This window comes from Vanessa tameamea, chromosome 30, assembly GCF_037043105.1.
Source record: "Vanessa tameamea isolate UH-Manoa-2023 chromosome 30, ilVanTame1 primary haplotype, whole genome shotgun sequence".
NCBI classification, from domain to species: Eukaryota; Metazoa; Arthropoda; class Insecta; order Lepidoptera; family Nymphalidae; genus Vanessa; species Vanessa tameamea.
Genome location: NC_087338.1, coordinates 3040073 through 3063462, shown reverse-complemented (window position 1 = coordinate 3063462; position 23390 = coordinate 3040073). Strand labels below are relative to the sequence as shown.

The 23390-nt window shown below is 31.2% G+C and overlaps 1 protein-coding gene across 1 annotated transcript in view; it reads left to right on the top strand.

Annotated features, from left to right (window-relative positions):
- Window positions 1–13285, top strand: part of LOC113391689 (scavenger receptor class B member 1) — a 70326-nt gene extending 57041 nt beyond the window's left edge. Inside the window, exons 7-12 of the mRNA XM_064220030.1 lie at window positions 867–997; window positions 9784–9905; window positions 10635–10769; window positions 11347–11465; window positions 11777–11908; window positions 12361–13285. Coding sequence (XP_064076100.1) covers window positions 867–997; window positions 9784–9905; window positions 10635–10769; window positions 11347–11465; window positions 11777–11908; window positions 12361–12879 — 1158 coding nt within the window. The 3' untranslated portion in view covers window positions 12880–13285. The remainder of the gene's footprint in view (window positions 1–866; window positions 998–9783; window positions 9906–10634; window positions 10770–11346; window positions 11466–11776; window positions 11909–12360) is intronic.
- The last annotated feature ends 10105 nt before the right edge of the window (window positions 13286–23390 follow it).

Sequence of the window (23390 nt, the reverse complement as noted above, 5' to 3'; positions counted from 1 at the left end):
AAACATATTTAAGAATTGTAACTGAGAAAAAAAGTATTTTATAATCAATAAAATATTTTACTAATAAATAACCTTTCATTAAATTATCATATTAAATAAAATTTAAGTGATAGCCTAAGCTTTTCTCAGGTCAAACAATTTCAATATTAAATAGTTCAACTTGATTAGTTAAGTTATCACTTCTGTCGGACGTCCCGAGACGTTCATTTAGTTGTTTTTTTTTTTAAACTATAACTACGTGGAGGAGCAATTGGTGGTAAGTCATATGCACTGCAAGACTCTTAAATCAAAAAATATTTCTGGATGTCTAATAGTGAGGGATCTTCGCTATAAGGGACTGAAAAGACATAACATCTTAAATCTGATGCACACTGGCAATTTTAATCCATATTTTTAGACCACCTACGATAGAGGCGACCACTCACCACTAGCTAAAGTGTCACTGTCATAAAATACTTGGATGATTATTTAATGACGTATTCAAATACAGTAATATAGCCTTTTATGTGTTTAATATTCATTCATTGGATCAGGAAAGTTTCGTTGAAGGAAAACATCGTGTGAAAAATGCAATTCTCACCAATCTGCACTAGAGAAGCGAAGTAGAATAAATTATAAGCTATATCTTTAAGGTTTTTTAATTATTTATTTACATAATAATTATTAACATCAAGGCCTCATACAAACACTAATTAAAAATAGTTACTGTACAAATCTTGGAATGGTGGCAAGAATGCTTGCAGCATTTCCCCGTTGAATCGCAATTCCGATTCTCTGGGCAAAATAAAGCTGGGCTTTTTAAGTGAATATACTATTATTATCTTAACATTACTTAAATAATACGATGGATGTTCTTTCGATTCAAGAGAAACGGAACACTGGACGAAGTATCAACGATTTACACGGGTCAGGACATGGAGAAGTTCGGATACTTGGACAAACTTAACGGCTTGGACCATCTACCATACTGGCCTGAGAGTCCTTGCAATAACATAAGGTAAGAGCAGCTTGCGGAGAGTACATTTTTTCTCTCTTTTTAACTCAAGTACATAATATTATATATGTCAATCAACTGCTTGACAATCACGGTTCATGAGATATATCCTGATGACAGACAGATGGACGGACGAACAGTCCCTTAATAGGGTACCGTTTTACCCCTTGGGTACGGAACTTTAAAAATAAAATGGTTTTTGTGCGTAGTATAGGCTTTATATACATATAATCCAGTGTGAATTCAAATGCTTTAAATACTCTACGAGGCACGAGGGTGCATACATCCTACTTCCATTTTCAGTCTGTGCTGAGGCTTGAATTTCGGTCCCTATAATCTAACTCCTACGAAAACGAGGACTTCTTAATATATATGACCAAACATTTTTTTTGATGCCGTTTTTTTTACATATGTTATTAAACAATGGACTTAAATAAATGCTATATTAAAATGGTTTAGTTTTCAAAATAGTTCTTTACTCTTTTAAAATATGCCTTATATAAAAATAATAAAAACAAAATCAAAAATACAATTTTTTCAAGGAGGCTTTTACAAGCAAATTTGAATCGTCATTTTACAAACTATATCCAGTGAAGCTATCACCGGTTTGGAATGTAGATTCTACCGAGAAGAACTGGCAAGAAACTCAGCACTCTTTTTCAATATTATAAATTCAAAGTCATGTTAGTTATATGTACGTAATATATCCTGCCCGGAAGTCAACAAGTATTAGCTCCACGCTTTTTTATCAACTATATAATCTTGTATTGAATAATATACTTTTTTTTATTCATGTATTTTTAGCAAAGCTAATAATTAGAATATTAGCTTGTATTAGTGAATTTTAAGTGAATTAGTAGTTTTGGGTCATAATCGACCCACCGGCTATATTATAGCAAAGTCTTATTTTAGATAAAGCTCATTATTAATATCAACTATCAACAGTACCATCCTTTCCTAAGAGCACACTGGGTACGTGCCCTGGGCACTATTGTCACGGGGCTCCGAAAGGCCTATATATTCCCTGATAATATTTTTGGGTTATTTGTAAGTAGGGAGAGGAATTATAAAAAAAATTGATACGTCCAGTAAAGGGACGTGAAAAAAAATGGTTGCTTATCTAAAAGGGCCCCATATCCTCGCGTGCTTTGAGGCCCAGGATAAGATAAGAAGATTCCGATTGTATATAACATGTATATTTATGTAAATGAATAATCCCTCATCTCAGAAACGACAAACTTAACTTAAATTATAATAACATCACGTTTTAACCATAAACATGTCGTAAAAGATTTATATCATTATTTATATAAGTATATCTTTTAAATTGTCTGCTACATTATTAAATATATATATAATTCATGAAAAAATACCCGAACTTTTGTGACTTTTGAGTCGAAACACAAGAAAGATAGATAGATAGATATAAATATAGATATCGATAGAGGAAAATTATTTCCTAATAAATACGTTTAAAGTTTTTATCTTTTAAATTGGCGTATTGGTTAGCTACTAAGAATATAAACTATAAAGTCAAATTCCAGTACAACATAAAAAAGGTTTTTAAGTAGCAAACAATGGCCCACCGTTGGCTTAAGGCCTTTATTCCTTTTGAGGAGAAGTCTTAAAGAATATATTCTACAATGCTACAGTACTGGTTGGATACACACATGGATTTTCAACCGATACATTACGAGGTCTACATAGCGAAATTAAACATATGAAAACTCAATGACGCTTCCCGAGTTTCAGCTCGAAAGCCTGTTAGTATTAATTAGTTTTAACGACTTGGCTAATATGGCTCAAAAGACAATAGCGATTGAATTTTTCCGCCAATATTTATCAATAACAGTAAGGCTATTCTGTAACAAGAAACTCGGATTTCACCGCAGAACACGTTTTTGAAATGTCAGAGTGATGTGTGATATTGACTTAAAACAATTACAAAATTTACAGGATACACGTATCAAAATCGGATGTCACTTTAAGTCAGTTTTCAATATTTTGGTGAGATACGTGGAGAATCGGTCTGCAGGTCAAAGTCTGGCGCTTCTTCGCCTAATATCTCTTGCGATATCGGATTGTCATTATCGAATGGTTGGATGAATGAATGGATCAGATAATGCTCCTGCGCACATATTTGACACTATTATATAGTTTCCCATAATCAGCCTGTAAATTTCCCACTGCTGGGCTAAGGCCTCCTCTCCCGTTGAGGAGAAGGTATGGAGCATATTCCACCACGCTGCTCCAATGCGGGTTGGTGGAATACACATGTGGCAGAATTTCGTTGAAATTAGACACATGCAGGTTTCCTCACGATGTTTTCCTTCACCGCCGAGCACGAGATGAATTATAAACACAAATTAAGCACATGAAAACTCAGTGGTGCCTGCCTGAGTTTGAACCCAAATCATCGGTTAAGATGCACGCGTTCTAACCACTGGGCCATCTCGGCTCTTTTTATAGTTTCCCAGTTAGTTATATTATATAACAGTGTTTGAATAAAAGTTATATACGTTAAATACCACAATACCTAGTGACCGGTCACTGCATCCTTTCTGGGGCAAGGCATTCGGGTGTATATTTAAAACCTGCAGTATTATCATTAAAAATTATTTACGTTAAGAACTTAAATAAATGCATATAAAATTCAAAATAACTACTGTACAAATCGCGACCGTGAATGGCTGCGAAAACGATTTGAATCGGTATACTGATCTATAATTAAATTAATAAAAAATAAGCCCGCCTGTCAACAGTAAAAGCGATGGGGTAAGTGAGCCAGTGTAACAACAAGGGACATAACATCTCATCTTCCAAAGTTAGGCGTTAATATTTCTTAAAGCGTCAATGTTCATTGGCGGTGACCACCGTACCATCAGATGGCGTTTGCTTCTTCGCCTACTTACATTTATATAATACTAGCTGTGTCGCGACTTCGTGCGAGTTTAAATTTAATAAAAAAGTTATTTTTGTAGCCTAGGTTACTCCTTATTACATGAGCTATCTGCCAGCGAAAGTCCCGTCGAAATCGGTGCAGCCGTACCAGAGATTAGCCAGAACAAACAGACAGACAAAAATTTAAAAAAAAAATGTTATTTTGGTATATTTACCATGTATATAGATATACATTTAGTAAAACAGCGGTTATTTTAATGTTACAAACAGGCACTCCAATTTTATTATATGTATAGATTTTAAGATCTGTAGTCTTGCAAACTATACTAAATATATATACTAGAATAATTCCAACGATAACTATGGAATCTTATATAAAGTAGGTATACCTGATCTTTGTTCATTTACACTGGGTCACTGAACCATCAAACTTGCACAGTTAGAATCAGCCTTGTACATTGGTAATTATGGTAATGACTTCATTAGTATAATATCATCGGTTTCCGGAGTCAATATTTTAATTTCGTTGCAATTTTTCCATGAAACGGAAACAATTTCGAATAAATTATTTTGTAAATTCAACTTACCTCAATTAAAAATATACTTATGAGTTCAACAAAACTTTATTAATAGTCGAAACAGGTAGTTAATATATTCTAAAATATAAATTAATTGTATTTCATGATAAAAAATAAAACTTAAACATTTAAAAAGTCCCGACTCAAAAAACCTCATATACATTCAATGAAATATTATTTAAATTATATTAATATTCATTCCAATGAGCTCAAGTTAAACGCGTTACCTTTGCTGTAAGCTGGTGAAGTACGCTGATTCTGCATGATTCTGATGATGCTGCTACTGTAACCAATTTAATCGTAACTTAGAACCAATTCGACTATATATACGGATTATATTTTGATCCAACTTTGACCGAACAGCAGTACTCTGTATTGTTGTGTTACGGTTTGAAGGGCGTGTGAGCCAGTGTAACTACAAGCACAAGGGACTTAATATATTATTTCCCAAGGTTGGCGGTACATTAGATATGTAAGGAATGATTAATATTTCTTACAGCGCCATTGTCTATGGGCGGTGGTGACTGCTCTTCAGGTGGCTCATGTGCTCGTCCCCTGAATATAAAAAAGAGCCGCACAAAATCGTTGTAATTGTAGAATTGATAATAAACGACAACGATTCGATTAACTAGAACGGGGGCCCAGATAAGGCTTAACATGTTATTATTACAACATTGAAGTCACAGGATATAAAATTTTGAATCGATCAGATAAGTACAGGTTGCTCACAGCTCCTTCAACAAGTAAAAGCGGTTCTTCAAAAAAAGTGAACGTATTTTTTTTAATCAAAGCTGTATTTATCTATCAAATTATCTTTAAATCACAAAATCAAAATTGAGTTATCGCTATAGGGGCGCCGATGCCTCAGACAGACACAGACCAATAACAGGCTTTGCAAGTATATCTTAAAGTGCCACATAAATAAACTATCGGAAGTGCTAAATTATTCTTGCGCTTGTTTTCCGAGCGCAAATATTTTTATAAAAAGTATAATTAAATTTAATCACCGATATTTTTAGGTGGCTAATTTAATTAATTTTTAACATTTACAAAATCCAAATACTACTACAAAAAAATCTATAGCTGTACTAATATTATACAGAGGTAAAAATTGTATGTTCGTATGTAGGGAGTAAACTCCGGAACTAATAATCCAAGTCTATTAACGCAATGATTGAAAGCTACATTATTTAAGTGTTATCCTTATCGTATAAATTGTACCCGTGCGAACGTTTTTTGTATGTCTGTCCTTAAACCACTAGCTGAACCTGCGGCTTTGTCCGCGCGAAATTTATAAATCACAAAGTTCCAACCCCCGTTTTACCTACTCAGGGGAACAGTAAATCTGTTCTTAGCGGATATCTACACCATATGAGGAACCTACACCGAAAATATACTGATATTATAATCAGCCTGTAAATTTCCCACTGCTGGGCTAAGGCCTCCTCTCCCGTTGAGGAGAAGGTTTGGAGCATATTCCACCACGATGCTCCAATGCGGGCTGGTGGAATACACATGTGGCAGAATTTCGTTGAAATTAGACACATGCAGGTTTCCTCACGGTGTTTTCCTTCACCGCCGAGCACGAGATGAATTATAAACACAAATTAAGCACATGAAAATTCAGTGGTGCGTGCCTGGGTTTGAACCCGAAATCATCGGTTAAGATGCACGCGTTCTAACCACTGGGCCACCTCGGCTCTTAAGCTTGTTATTAATTTAAGCTATTTTTTCAAATAATTGCTTTGTATCGCGTCTGAAACACTACCAGATTTAAATATTATAGTTATTGTGCTATGATCCATCAGGTCAGGTAATATGCCACGTTGAAAACAATTAATAAATAATCTTGCAAGATTATATATAATTACATCAATAGTTGAATTTGTGATAAATATACTTAAATAGCATCATTATACCTATTTACTTAAACCTACTTATTGTCTAAATGAAATATCTTAACGAATGTTTTATTTTATCTTTTGTTGTCTCTTAATAACAACTTATTAAATTTTCAATTGTGTTTCATTTCAACAATTAAATTCGAAAAACATTTTAATAATATTCAATGTGCGGCCATTTTGACCTCTCGTGTTTTATAACGCGTATTAAATATAATAAATTATTTAAAGTCACGTACTTGCATGTTTTAAAATTCATTCTAGATAACATGACATCTCAGGTTTTTCCAATTACGATTATTTATTTACCCAATTAAATATTTACTATTAAACGGTTATAAATTTATTATTATGATCCACATTGACGGACAGATTCACGTGTCACGTCCGGGCAAATTAGTAACCATTCCATGAATGAAAGATGTATTGTTGTTTAAACTAATCAACCCTGTACAATTCTATTTATATTAATTTGTGTCCAAAATTATATACTTTAGTCATTTTCCGGTGTTTTAATTCGCGGTATATGTTTATAATACTACTAGTCGAACTTGCAGCTTTATTCGCACGAAATTTATAAAACACTATCTGTGACAAACAAGCATCTGTTGTTTTAACCCCAAAAGGGGGTTGATTTCTAAAGATTCATTATTAGTACACCTCCACACCATCTAAAGGGCATACATTTTAAATTTCAAGATTCTTACTTACAAAACATAGGACTTTCATACAAACTTCCACTCCCCGTTTTACCCCCTTAGGGGTGAAGTTTCGTAAAATCCGTTGGTAACGGATGTCGGCAAAGCTAGACATTTTATATAGTATTTAAAATTAGAAAAATCTTTTCCTATCCTTTATGGCCCTTCAGTAGTATAAATTCAAATTGGTTCATAGATTACAACGTTGCTAAAGCCTACATTTTAAATTCAAGGCGGAACTATTACTATTTAAAAGTCTATTATAAGTGATTAATTAAGAAAAGTTAAATTTGGCAGGTAGATTCAGCTTGTATAAAATAAATTTGTCTCCATTGTTCTGGTCTTTAAGCATTTGGTATTGAAATTACTGTACAGCCTACTCCAATGACAGGGGGGTAAAAGTAAACACAACTTCGACCTTTCGAGTTGTCAAGTTATCAGAACATAGGAAGTATATATATATATCAATAACATAGTGCATGATATAGCAGAGCTATTTACATATCTCATGGAATATGTAAATCTTTTTTTTATCAGTGCTTTTGCCTGCCATTTGAATAGACTAAAGACTGTACTTTCCAAGTAACCGTTGTGTTAGTCAGTCAGTGAGTCAATTTGAGTTGTTGTCTCATTGTTATAGTCATATGAAGTGCTGTGAATTTATTGTTTGTTTAAGAAAATAAATGGTAGATATTTTTACGTTTATAATGCTTGTATGTATTATAATATATTTATTATATTATATTTATTATACGCCATTAGTCTTGTCTACCTCCTCATACTCTGTTAGAGTATTAATAACTATTTAGCAATCAATAGAGAACCTAGTCATAGATAACGTGATCAAAGATTTTAAAATTACAATTTTTAAACTAATTAGTCATATTCCTAACAACTTTAAATTATGGCGAATATTTTGAATGTAGCCTTATATATTCTCATATGTAAATTAACATACATACATGCTAATATTTTTTACATAAAAATATATACACTATAAAGCATATATAGCAAATGATCGATCTATTAATTAAATCTTCCATTTCGAACGAATCAACATGTTTTGCGTTAATATAAAAAACAAATTAATTTTTAACGGACTTCATAAAAAGTGAGATATTAATTCGATTCGAGAGAGTCGAGATGACCCAGAGTTTAGAACGCGTGCATCTTAAACGCCACTGAATTTGACTGTGCTTAATTCGTTTTTATAATTCATCTCGTGATCGGCTTTAAGAATAACATCGTAAGGAAAAAATGGTCTCTAATTTGAATTCCGCTACATGTGTAAATTCCAAGCCTTTTAAACGGAGATGAGCCTTTAGCCGAGCTGTGGAAAATTTACAGGCGTTTATTTTACTTTTTATAATGTAGGATGTATTCTTTAAGTTCCATGACTTATTCATGAACCAATTTGGAACATATTTTTTTATTTAAAATAGCTTTTTTGGTTATTCATCATCATTAGATCGTATAAAACAAAGTCGCTTACGGCTGTCTGTCCCTCTGTATGCTTAGATCTTTAACATTACACAACGGATTTTGGTGCGGTTTTTTTTAATAAATAGACTAATTTCAGAGGAAGGTTTATATGTATAATACAAAAACAACACTGATCATTTTAGAGGTTTCTAAAGAGGTCGTATATAAACACATTGGCGTTTACATTGCAAACGTTGGCTGAACCCTACGAGATAGATCAAAATAATCCGCGATTATATAAGTCTTAGAGATAACCCACAATAACCATTTTTTATCCTTTACTTTTTTACAAGAAATAATGGCTTACTTTCGATGCGATTTTAAACAATACAGCATTAATCCTGATCCAATTAAGTACTTTAATACATTGTGCCTTTGAAATAGATCAATATGGCCTTTTAAAGAATGTAATTTAAATTAATATTTTCTATAATAATACAGATTTTAAACGCACATACCGGTTTGTATTGTCTAATGACTGAAAAACTATGAACGTTGTAAGATATTCTGCAGTATATTTAGTATCAGCATTACGCCCGTGCGAAGTGCGGGCACTAGTAATATATAAAAAAACAAAAGCAACTTTGTTCCAACTCAGTGTTCCCCGACACCATTTTTTATTTCGTATTTTTGAAATCGGGACGCTTAGTAAATAAATAAAATAAATTAACGATCAAATTATGCTCTTAGCGAATTCCATTCAACAAAAAATATGTATATATTGTTAGAAGACAAATCGTTTCCTATTTAAATGTTAAGTATTACCTATTTTAGGATTGTATATTTGTCTTGTCAACGTTTCTGTATAAGGAAGATGAGAGGATTTTACGTCATTCATTCATTACCTTTGGACAGATTTTATCTTATTGATTTCCTTAAGAATAACTACGTTATGAACACTTTTGTTTGTTACGTTTTGACTGAAATATCTTAAAAATATTTAAACATTCAAATGTTTGAGGAACAAACGATTCGGTATCTTTATAAAAAATACGTCAGCGTTGCTTCTGCGTGTGCGTGTGTGACAAGGGGTCACCTTCTCGCAAATCTCTTTCCAAGACTGTCTTACCAACAACAGCTTTGCTAAAAACACTTAACTAAAAATATGTTTTGTCACGTTATGTTTTGGTTGCAGCGACATAAAATAGGAACTAAGATGGTCAAATGTCAACGCAACTGAAAAGTAAATTAATTTCAACATTCTTATCTACGTTTTGTCTCAATTTCAGAGCGTCTGAAGGTTCGTTCTTCCCGCCAAAACTGATCGCTAAGAATGAGATAATCTACGTGTACGACAAAGACCTGTGCCGGATCATGCCTCTCAAATTCAGGAAAAATGTTTACAAAGAAGGTTCGATTTTTTTTTAATGAAAAACTCCTTGCACAATTCTACTTCATACAATAATACAATTGCTGCACCCTGAATAAACTGAATCGTTTTGAAATTGGAATAATTTGATGTATTAAGTTTTTGTAAGGCGTTGTGATCAAACTACGATTCAAATTATAATTTTCTTTCGACTGTTGTCACCACAAGGGCTTTAAGTAACTAAAAAAGAAAAAAACAGTCTATGAATTTGATTAACAATTACCTCTACCTTTTGACTAGAAGGGTTGCAGACTACTTCACCACGGTGCTCCAATGCGGGTTGGTAATTATACATATGGCAGAATTTCATAGAAATTAGACACATGCAAGTTTCCTCACAATGTTTTCCTTCACCGCCGAGCATGAGATGAATTATAAACACAAAGCATATGAAAAATCAGTGGTGCTTGCTCGGGTTTGAACCCGCATCGGTTAAGATTCTAACACGCATTCTAACCATACGCCTCGAGATTGGATTATATGTACCAAAATTTCATCACGAAGATTTTGTTCACGGCCGAACAAGTCAAACTCAAACTCAGCAAGCATTACACTTACTTATTGATTGTCAAATTAAACACTACCACCGGTTCGGAAAAGTGAATACCCTGAGATGAGAAGAACCGGCGAAAGAAACTCAGCGGGTTTCAAAACAACAGATGAAAATATAACCAGGATATATGCAATCTTAAAATTCCTGTTTATTTTCAGGCATTCAAGCTGGTCTTTACACGCCGCCGAGTAATTATTTAGAAAATGCAGAAGTGAATCCAGATAATAAATGCTACTGTCAGGGGGAGAAGTGCCCGCCGAGAGGGTTACAAAACATAAGCCCATGTCAATACAGTGAGATATAACCAGTAACAGTTTCTAAGACATATTTACAAAAAATAAAACAATTATTAAAATCATGTATCTTTATTGAGCTCTTAGTCTTGTTTAGTTACTATCTAACCTATTATTATTATCTAACCTCACCAAAGACAAATAGATTTAGACATAGACAAAATTAGTACTTTTTACTGATATTCTTAACAAATCAGTATCTGTTTTTTGTGTAGTATTGTTGTATATCTATATAGGTAAACAATGTAAGATCACCAGTCACCGTAAACGTTTTTCCAACCATAATTTTACATATAATAAGTAAAATTCATGTTTGTACATTTGATTTGAATAAGCACCATCTACCATTAAACAGCAATTGCTTCTGATTTGAAGGTTAAGTTAGTCAGTGTAATTACTGGTACAAGCGACATGAAATCTTAGTTCTAAAGGTTATTGAATTTATGATGTAAGGGATTATTAATATCTCTTACAGTTCCAATGTTTGGGGTGGTGTTCTGCTGGCTAGTAAGCCTATATATTAAAAAACAACACACTTAAAATAACGTTTATTTTAAACAATTTCCATTAATTTCAGATGCTCCAGTATACTTATCCTATCCTCATTTTTATGATGCGGAACCGTCTCTCTTAGAAGCCTTTGAAGGTCTCAAACCAGACAAAAAAAAACATGAAAGTTATGTTTTACTACAACAAGTATGTATTTTTCTTAAATGTAATAATTATGACTTCCCACCTACAAAACGACACCCAATTTTTGAGAAATTGCCTAAATTACCCGGAAACTTCGTGGCAATATTAATTATATATAATAAATAGTCCTGCAATAATCTCGATTTTATTAAAAGTAAAATAAATATTTATAAAATATGCTAATCAAGGTCATGTTATCAAATCTTTGTGTATTTGAAAACCTGTTTAGCTAGTCACAAAACCAGGTCTGCTGGTTATTGTGCAAATCAAATTAATTTTAGACTATAGTCTAATAGTTTTGATAATGTTTGCAGAAAATAGGTGTACCCATCGAAGCTCAAGTGAGGGTCCAACTCAATCTGAAAGTCGACCAAGCTCCAAATATCAGAGTCAACAACATTCACAAATTTCCCGACATCATATTCCCTGTGATGTGGGCTCAAGAAGTAAGTTATAATTCATTAGTATTCATGGAAAATTATACTCTATTACATTAGCAGCCTGTAAATTTCCCACTGCTGGACTAAGGCCTCCTCTCCCTTTGAGGAGAAGGTTTGGCGCATATTCCACCACGCTGCACCAATGCGGGTTGGTGGAATACACATGTGGCAGAATTTAGTTGAGATTAGACACATGCAGGTTTCCTCACGATGTTTTCCTTCACCGCCGAGCACGAGATGAAATTCAGTGGTGCTTGCCTGGGTTTGAACCCGAAATCATTGGCTAAGATTTTTTTGATGTTTTTGGGAGTTAAAGTGAGCCAGGTAATTATGACTTGGTTACTTAATCACTAAGCATCCCAAATAAATAAATATATGACAATAGGAAATGGTTCAAACTTTGGTTAGGTCAAGATTTTTTTTTTTACAAATATTAATACAGACATTTATCTTTTCAGGGTATAGATGGCATCCCAACGTCAATATGGAAGTGGATTTTCTTGGGTACAACGTTTGGTCCAATCGTAGCACCAATTATATCTTATTCGTTAATAATAATAGGCCTTGCGATATTAATAAATGTGTTCATAAAAGCGTACAAAAGCTTTGTCATAGGACAAAACTCTTTAGAAATTGTTGAAATAGGTCGCGAAACGATCAGGCGTGGTTCGACGCTTATTATAAATAGTTCGCACAAACTTTTACCCAATAAAGAGGCGTCGTACCAGCCTTTGAACCAATCCAATCCAAATATTCCTCATAGCAGTCGAGAGGAGAAGTTACAAGAGTTAAATTTTATAAGTAGATCAGATAATATAAGCACGAGTATCGACGAATTGAAATCAATACTGAATAGAGATTTCGTGAAAGCGAATTTCACAGAAATTGAGCGAGAATCGTTAATACATTCGGATAACACTTTCATAATGTCCGAACATCGTCGGAGTAGGATATACAAAGTAACTGATAGTTATTAGTGATTAATATAGTTTTCCAGCGTCCAATGAACATATTATTTTGTAACTAATCCCTTATTTCTACTCGTTTCGATATTTGACATTTTGCTGTCATCGTGACGTGAGCTGTCAAAAATGACACGAGATATTTAACATTATCTGCGTTGACTTCTTAAAATTGAGGCAAAGATTTGACGTATTAAACGTCAATTCATATTGTTTTTCTTTGCCTAAAATTTTTGCGTTTAGGTTTGAGATTTAAAAATTACTTAATGTATAATGGATACGAATTATAATCGTTAAATTGTCAAAATTTACTTTGGCTAGTAAGTATGTTATTTTTTTTAGTTATAAAATGTTGCTCAATTGGAAACGATTAGAATTTACCAAATATTAAAGATTGAATGTAGTGATAACATGAACTTCATTTTATCTTTATTTTTTTAAGGAAAATATAATAAAATTAAAAGACATATTATGGAAATCCAAGAAAATTCCAAGAAAGTTCCCATTATATTTTTTATAATAAATATATGCTGATAATTGCATTTTTTTATAAAAACTAAAACATTCCCAAGTAGTAAAACATACAAGACGTCAAAAGTGTACAAAATATATATTTTTAAATGACAATCAGAATTATTTTAACCTAAACCTTAGGTGCGTTTCATTCGTGTATATGTCATTTGTGAAAATAGTTATTACGTAACCGTGTAGTCCTTAAACTTAGATACACTACATAAATATGGTCGCTTATAAACGACTGTATATAGTGTATGTTATAACATAACATGACTTAAACTTTTTCGATATGCAAAAATAACATGTTTGCCAAATAAACATGGTCAGATTTCGGGGTCTTGATTCTCTAGGGCAACAAAGGAGTTGAGGTCATAACGTTCCAGTTACGTTAAATGTTTTAACAGAACAAATAAAATAGTATAACAAACATATATAAGTATAGTAAATTACATAGCGTTAATGAATGGAATCTTGTGAACTTTTATCGACGAGAAATCTGTCTGTATACATCCAGTCCTACAGTTAAAACTAAATTTAACTGAGATATATTTTAGTATATATATTATACGTATACGGTCGTACTTATAATCGTTGTATATTTGGTGTTTATTTAAACAGTTATTTCTCTCTTTCAGTCATCATTGATTTGACATTAGTCAGAAATAGACACAATACACAATATATTTTTTAACTAAACAATCCCTTAAAAATATTTATATACAAAGTTTATATGTTTATAATTGTAATTTGTATTATACAAATAAAACGTAAATTAGCAAAAGATTTATATAACGGTTTATAAAATACGAAAATTGAACACTAAGTACTAGTCGATAAAGTTTATTTTTCAGTGATTTAGACAATAAATACATATGACATATATCAAAAATATAATTATAATAATGACTGTATCGATAAATAAAATATCAGAACAAAAAAAAACCTTTATAAAAACAATTATTTTACTTCTAAAATTCAAACACATAGAAAAACATCTTCAAGAATTCGGTATTTAGATAAAATTACATAATATGGCTAGTTTGACATAATACTGTTGCCATAATTTAAAATTATAAGACAATTTTCATAAAAAAAACGGTCAGCGTCGTGAATATGGGCTGGTCACGCGGACTGCCAGCGGCGCAATCTTCAGGACAATTTATAGGACGCTAACGCTCAGGCACACATAATCGAAACACATTACAATCAAATAGGTAAAGGCACACGGACAATCAACGCCATTAACTTAAAAGTTAAAATTTGTGGCGAAACTTTGTATACCAAATTCAAAAATTGCTAAATACATTATTGGTCCTGTGGTGCTGGCTTCGTAATGAGCCAATTAAGGTTTGGACTTTAATTGTTATTCATTCTTGATTATGCGTCTTATATTAGAAACTAACCTAAAATTATTTAAATCCGGATAAATTGAACAATTGTGGAAATCTTTTTAAAAGATAATATCAGAAATTATACTTATTATATACATTATATAGTAGATTAAAAAGCCGTCAAATTGCATATTTACTTATTTTATAAAAATACTTCTTTAAATATTATTAAAACAGCAATAATATTATTTGTAATATTTTTTGTCTTCTTCCCGCCAAAATCCGTTGTCTTTCTAAAGTGACAATTAACTGTGTTGCTATGTATCTAGTGCTTACGTAACGAAGATTTTCAACCAAATATTTCGGGTGATGGACTGTTAGATAATGAAAATTTTAAACTTAATATAATGAACAAGGGGAGACGGTCCATGAAATTTTCATATCCTTAAATGTACTTAAATTGTTTTAGTTTATCGTTTCGATCGGTGTTTTTCAACTTTCTCTCAGAATAAGTAACTGCTTTAATATACGATAAGCGGCTAAAACAAAACATTCTGCTCCTTCCAAACGAACAAATAATACTTAAATCTATGACAAAATAAAAACACTATCAATAATATAATGGCAACATATAGTAGAGACAAAAACTTATTTTCGAAAGTCACAATTAAAAGACGTCGGTTTCTTTAACAAATTTAAATCTAATATTATTAACTTCAAATTTAAAAGCAATTTATTTTACATTCGCTAAAGTACGGTCGTGTTAATATGTGAAATTTTATTTATATTATAACTATAAGTATAAAACTCAATTAAGAAATGTTTATAACAGACGGTCTACATACATACACTTTGAAAAACACCGGTGTTTACTCCTAATACTTGTGGAAATACCAGTACATTTTGCTGTTTTTGTACTTTTATTCACTTAGATTTAACATATTACAAAATGAAGTTACCAATTAAATAATATATTTATTGTAGAAAATGCTATATATATATAAAGCATTGTATAGATGATATTACATTGCTTTATGGCAAATGTATTATAGTTTTGTTTCAGATACCTCATTTAATTTCGGTCTATGGAGTAAAGAGGCACGGAGACGTATCTAATTTAGGTCTTCATCGGAAATTAACGATTAACATGTTTAGTCTATTCCAATCGTATAAAGAATAAAGATAAACAAGCCCTATATATTAATACGTATTTCATGCAATTTTCTAATAGCTCAGCTATATTGCACACCGCTAACAGTTCTAGAATAATATTTATATTTATAATACAACACTATTCCACTTGATGCTGCATCGAACGTTCAAAACGCCATTTTTTTCGCAAATCATAGATTATTCAAACTCTCAACCAACGGTATGTCGTCAATTTGATGTCAAATATTGTTTATTTGGCTTTTGTCTTTTTCTTTGGTTGGAATAGGTATATATTGTTATTAATTGGAATTTAAAATTTTTATTAATAGTTTGAGTTGAAAATGGCGCAATTTGATTCCATGGATTTTGTTCTGTATTTAAGTATACATAAAGATAACTACTCCCTACCTCTATACGGCATATCTCGTACTTATAATATAATCTGTTTTTATATGTCATATGTCAATTATTAAATAATTTAATGAAATAAAGTTAAATTGTATACAGAATATTTTGATACGACATTAATTATTGCTGTTAACATTTATCTAACAATATGAAGTCTAGGGCTCTTGGGTGTTTTTTTTTTAATTTGCTCAATTTTTTTTGTATGAAGGGTCAATAGTTTTAAGCATAAAATATGACACATTTAATATTTTTTTTGTTGTATTTGTTACATAATTATACTGTTTGTGGTTTATTTTCATGATATTATCGGGTTGCTGTCTTGCATTTTATTTATTTAGCCTAATTTTTTATTTCGCGCTTTTTTATACGGTGTTGCCACAAACTTTATAATGTTGTAATGTAAAAGCTCATATTAAGCTTTAAGAATAAAGACTTCAGATTAATATTATAATTATGTAAATGATTTACATAAGACATTCCAATTTTTATGTACTTGAGAGGGTATTAAGGACATTAATAATTATACACAATATGATACTGTAAATAATACTTTAAGATCAAAATTTTGTATCCAGTACCTTGTTATAATAAAATGTGAATATTCAATTGTTTGTTCTTTTTTTAAATAATTTAAAAAAAACCTTTCGTATTAAGATTCTATATAAAACCTAAATATATTCAAACCTACAACCTGTAAAAATCCCAAAATTGGTACCTTTCCCTTGAGAAGGCTTAGAGATTTTTCTACCACGCTGTTCAATTTTGAAATCACGTGGGAGATTTTCGGTTAAATGTTACATGCAGGTTTCCCTTCATCACCGGCGACGGATGAGTTATAAACACAGGGCCGTCTCGACTCATAGACACATTAGATGTCGGCAAAATGTTATCAGATGAATGTTTCCAAGTAGAATAACTTTATGAAGTTTACAAATTAACTAAGTAAATCTATAAGCTTGAGGAGACACCAGTTTTTTTTTAATCGATCCAACTGTTTGTGAGTTAGTAAGTTAGGATACGAAGAGTTTTTCGAGCAGACCTGATGTGTTTTATATTTCTTAAAAACACTTAATTTTTACGAGCATAAGTTACCTTTTTTATTTCATAATTGATAACGTATTTCTAAGTTTGGTATTTCTTCTACTTTCTGTAAAATTAAATAAATGAATAATTCCTATTCTATAGGGGGAGCCGAGATGGCCCAGTGGTTTGAACACGTGCATCTTAACCGATGATATCGGGATCAAACCCAGGCAAGCACCACTGAATTTTCATGTGCTTAATTTGTGTTTATAATTCATCTCGTGCTCGGCGGTGAAGGAAACGATCGTGAGGAAATCTGCATGTGTCTAATTTCAACGAAATTCTGCCACATGTGTATTCCACCAACCCGCATTGGAGCAGTGTGGTGGAATAAGCTCCATACCTTCTCCTCGAAGGGAGAGGCCTTAGCCCAGCAGTGGGAAATTTACAGGCAGTTAATGTAATGTTAATGTGAAGGGGAGCCAGGAGACCTTTTGAACAGAGCAACCTAGTTTGGGCCCCTGACTCCTATGATTAAGGTGCATGGAAATGTAAACTGAAATGTGTTTTGGAGAGAAGAAATAAATTTATTATTATTTATAACTATTAAGCATGGACGTCCCTATCCTGATCTATAATGATCAATAAAGGCATCAGTCGTAGAGCTTTGGACTTGTAAAATAACTCCTGTTCTGTTTCTAAAGAACCAGCATCGAACTCAAAGTATTGGTCTTCATAATTATAATTGGATCTCACATGAAGCTCCAGGTGCCTCATGGATTTCCTTGGCAACAACTCCTTTAATAAGATATTTAATCCTGGAATTATATTATATACTGACACAAACATTCCATTTCTTCTTGAATCTATGATAAGACATTGCAGTTACTGCTGCATTTTAAACTACTGGTAAGGCTGCTTTTTTAGTATAGGTAGGTGGACCAACAAATGGGCCACCTAGTATGGTCCCCAATACCTATAGACATTAGCTCAGTAAGAAATATTAAACATTCCTTATTGTAAATGCGCCACCAACCTTGGGAGCTAATTACGTCGGTTGTGCTCTGTTAGTAGTTACACTAGCTCACACACCCTTCAAACCGAAACACAACAATACTAAGCATTGTTGTTTGGCGGTAGAATATCTGAAGAGTAGCACAAAACTCTACCACTGACAATCTGTCACACTGACTATTTTTTTACTCAAATTCCCTCCTAATATTTTTGTTATGGTTTTGAATAAAGCTTACAAAATAATGCTTTATCGTAATATTCTGGAATAAGAACACATTTTGATAAATAAAACAAACACGTGGCATGCGAAAAAGATTATATTTTGCAGCGAACTGTACATGATAATTAAAAAAGGTTTGTCAAGACTTTTGACGGCAATTTTGGCGCGAAAAGTTTACATCTCTCTTTTTTCTGTTCTTGGCTTAATGGCTTTTAGAACATATCTCTATAAATATTACTGATTAAACGTAAAACAGTTTTAAGGTTCAATATTTATTTAACATAAAATCTAATGTACGTCAACAATATCTTTTAAGTCGGTTTAACAGTCTGTCACTAAAAATGGCGTGCGTAACACTATTTCTTTATAAACTACCGTGACATTTATATATCTGGAAAAATATTTTGGATATCAGAAACCATTATTAATTTGCAATATCACAGAATATATCGTAACAGTATAATCTTCATTTTGATATAAGATTTTTTTGTTGAAATTGCTTCTTATATTTATAATCTGTTGATGAAAATTGGCGGCAAAATTTTGACAAACCTCAGAATCTTCGTAATAATACAAAAAAAAATCATACAGCGAGACTTGACTTTTAGATTTTTTATTGACTAGTAAAATATTATGCCTTATAATGATAGGTATAATTAATCAACTCGAATTTTACGTCTAAACAAGCGTTTTTTATACTCTATGGTATACTACATTCTGGACATTTTTCACATAAACATAGACTGCATAACATTGTCTATGGATTAAAAAAGTGACAGTATTTATAGACTGTCTTGTTTTTGATAACTGATTTATATCGCTGTACATAAAGACAGGCTGTGCAATCTATGTTCTATGCTCCATTAAAAATCCGTCTTGAAATTAAAAAAAACAACTGTCATTTAATTTCAAGACGGATGCCATTAAAACAGTTTAAAAATACGATTTTACCCTAAGATATAGGTACAGATGAATTAAAAATTATTATAAAAAATCTTATATTTCACATTTAAAAATTACGTATATCCGTTGCATCGTATAACAGACGAAATTACCGACATTTTTATTATATATAATATATAATGACCACGTCAACAAATTATTGACAAAACTTAGATTAAAACAATCAAGCATAAAAATAAGGCAAAATTATTTTCATTCAAAACAGATCACAGATAAATTAAAAAGTCAACGTGGTAGAATATATTTTTTCTATATAAGTTTCACTAATTAAAAAAAAAATCTGGATGACGTAATCATTGTCATTTGTGGTTAAAAATATGTCCTATAGTCCATTCCAATCGAAGACAGACTAAAAACAAACATAGACTTACGTATTCCGTGCTAACAGCTCAGCTAGATATATATCACTCTGCTAACAGTTCTTGCTTAATACATCTTCATTTATAATACAATACTATTCCACTTAAATACTTATATCCACTTGATTTTTACTTGCAAAGTTCCGATAATTGCTTTATCGACGTTCAAAACACAATTTTTTCGCAAATCGATAATGAATATCATAGATAATTCAAGCTCTCGACCAATGATATCGCGTCAAATCGATGTCAAATATTGTTTATTTGCATTTTGACCCTTGTGGTTGGAATAGACTACACACACTCAATGATATGAGATATTACTGTCGAATGAATGAACGAACAAATGTCTGTAACTCATTCGTTCTCTTGAATACAGATAATTAATAAAAATGCCGGTACACTATACACTAAAACATTAGGCTACCTTCACAAATAGGCCGAGAAAATTTAAGTAAAACTTTAACAAAAATATTACTTATTCTATATATTAATACGATTTTCTCTCCTTAATACAAAATAATGGAAGATACAAAGCTTTTTACACTCGGAGCAGAGAGTACGTTGAAAGTGACAGACAGTAAATAAATTCGAATACGTTCTAAAAAAAAATACAACATTTGTGTTTACAATTATAGTGTATTTATAGAAAAAGGGAAGTCCCTTTGTATCTTTTGTCTATGTATATAACAAATTTCTCAAATTATATTTTAGTGATTAAAGCTGTAAATAAAGACAAAATATATATGTATTAAATAAAATATTAATTACTTATAAATATGGATTATAACACTATGTGGAGTATGTTTTTGAAGCCACTTTCAGCTTACTCTCTATTCCCAGTCACTTAAAATTATTATTTATGGTGGGCATTCACGTATACTGAATATTGGCTGTACGAGATTGGGCCAATGTTTGAAAAGTATAAATCTTTATTGAGCGAACAATATTTCTGCCATTGAAAAGGTTTGAAGCCCAACAAATATCGATTCCAATCCGTGACCAAAGACTTGGCCAATTTTTAAAAAATATCGATTGATCCAACGCAGTTATTTTTACAATATCGAATATTAGATCAAATAAAGTTGGTTGGATTTAAACATGTTGAAGTGAATTATGTAGTTACGTTTATTCTAATTATAAATTTAACTTAATTACTAAAAATGAATAGTTTGTTTGAATAATTTGATTTGATAATACAATTTCTTATTGCTCACCACAATTAATATTAACATTAATCGATAGCACGCTTATCGAATACATTTAAACTTACGATAATTTAATACTTAATGAAAATCGATATTAAATCGATTCCCAATAATCGAATACTGCGATTGCAATCGTTTCAACCTTGTCTGAATAATAAAAATTTACATCTAACTTTTTAAAATTTCACGTTATAACCGCGTATACAGTTTTGAATCAAATAGGGTTTTTTTTTGAGTATACATTATTTACTTCGATCGTATAATCCAACTATCGCTAACAAACATATATGATGTATAACACGATTTTTATTTACCAGCTCAAATATCTATCCATCCTTTTCTGAGTCACGAATAAACGTTGTTGATAGAAAGAGAGGCTAGATAACTTGACAAAACTTATTAAAAGTGAAGCTAATTGGTAGGGTTAATTAGGTAGCAATTAATTTATTATATAAATAAGGTAGGGGGGGGGGCTATTTGTTCGTTGTAGCAACATTATATTATTCATAAATTGAGCAATAGAAAATGAAAATATATTATTGTTATTAATTTGACTGCTATACTCAGAGGAAGAGGTAAATTCAAGTATTTTTTTTCTATTGAGAAAACTTGTTCGCTTAGAACATAAAATCATTATAAATATAATTAATATAGTTTAAGAAAATGTCAATTGTATGATGGCTTTATACGCTACTATGCAATAAACCGCCAACATTTAAAAGTCAGCGATATGATAAAGTTTACATGAGTTAACACTACCTATTTATTTACCACTCTCACTTAGAAACAGTAATCTCTATTACACTTTAAATCTGAATACAAAAAAAAAACGTTTTTTTGTATTCAAATATCACATGACGATTCGAAAGCGTTTTCAAAGGTCTACTTGTACTTATAATAAATTCTAAATTCAAAAAGAACAATATATTGCCACAGACTAAAAAAATAATGACAATTTAAATTTCACGTATAATGTAGTAACGTTACTGCATAGGGACTATTTCATTGTGATAAGCTATGATTGTAAATATTTTATACGTTTATTATAAAGTATCACATTAAAAAAGCATGGTTAGTTAACGAGCAGGTTAGTGAACCATTTTCAAAACCGGTAGTAATTTTTGGTTTGAATATCAGCAAACGGTATAGCTTTTAATTTAACAAATTAATTAGATTTGAAGTTTAATTTTTAATTGGCCAATTATAATTAGGCTTGTGTGTCAAAACTTATATATCAATATATATATATATTTATTTTCGTAAAATAATATATTGTGACGTATCTGAAATTTAAACCGGAAATAGGAGGATATTATCACTATAGTTCTTTCAATACCAAGTTTTAAATCGCATTATACATCCTATGTTTGTACTAATATTACATCTAACCTAATATGGCGGCTGTAGAAAAGAAAAAATAATAAAAAATAATCGAGTATATTAAACATATATACAAATAAATACAATTTCTGTCTATGGACGGTATTGTCTATAGTTTCTTTTTTCGTGGTAAAAATATTCTTATTACTATTTTTTTTCATTCTGTTCAGTCGGTGAAAGTGAGAAAAAAAAACTACCTTACTCACAACCGGTTAAAAAATTGACGATACACAATAACTGTTAAGCGGTAAATAATATTATATTTATTATTTTAAAGCTGTGTATAAAATGATTAGAATAATTCATTTAATGATATGGCAACATTCGCTTTCAAAATGCCGCTAATGCATGTCAAATGAATGTTAGGATTGAATTACAAATGTGTAATGTTGTTCTTCAAAATTAAATTTCTTTTTTTTAATAAACTGTGTAGATTTTTTTTTTAATACAATACATAAACTAGTAGCATGGTTGTTCGTATCGTAAGCCCGACATAAATGTATTATGACGAATGGCATTCTGAATTAAATGTTGCCAGCTCATAAAATGAATATATTTTAAACAAAGGGCAATTCCGAAACAGCAAATTCTTCTGCGAATTTTTAGTTCAACGTACATCATTCACAATTAACGAAACAGCTGATAAAACCAAATTACAGATTAAAAAGCGCAGAAGAGTGCTCATTTAATTCTATTTTAATCTTTCAGTTCTACAAAATAGACAATATATTTCTGATATTCTCGATTTTGAATCGATGTTTAATATTATTTATAACGAATAATCGATTTTTATTTAATCGTTTCAATATAAAAATGACTTTAAGACCGATTTATATATTATCTATTCTATATGACCATTGCAAAAAGATATAAAAGCAACTATTGGTTATTAGTTTAAAATAGTGAGGTAATTATTACGTATACATGTTATTAAGTCTACCTATATCTATGG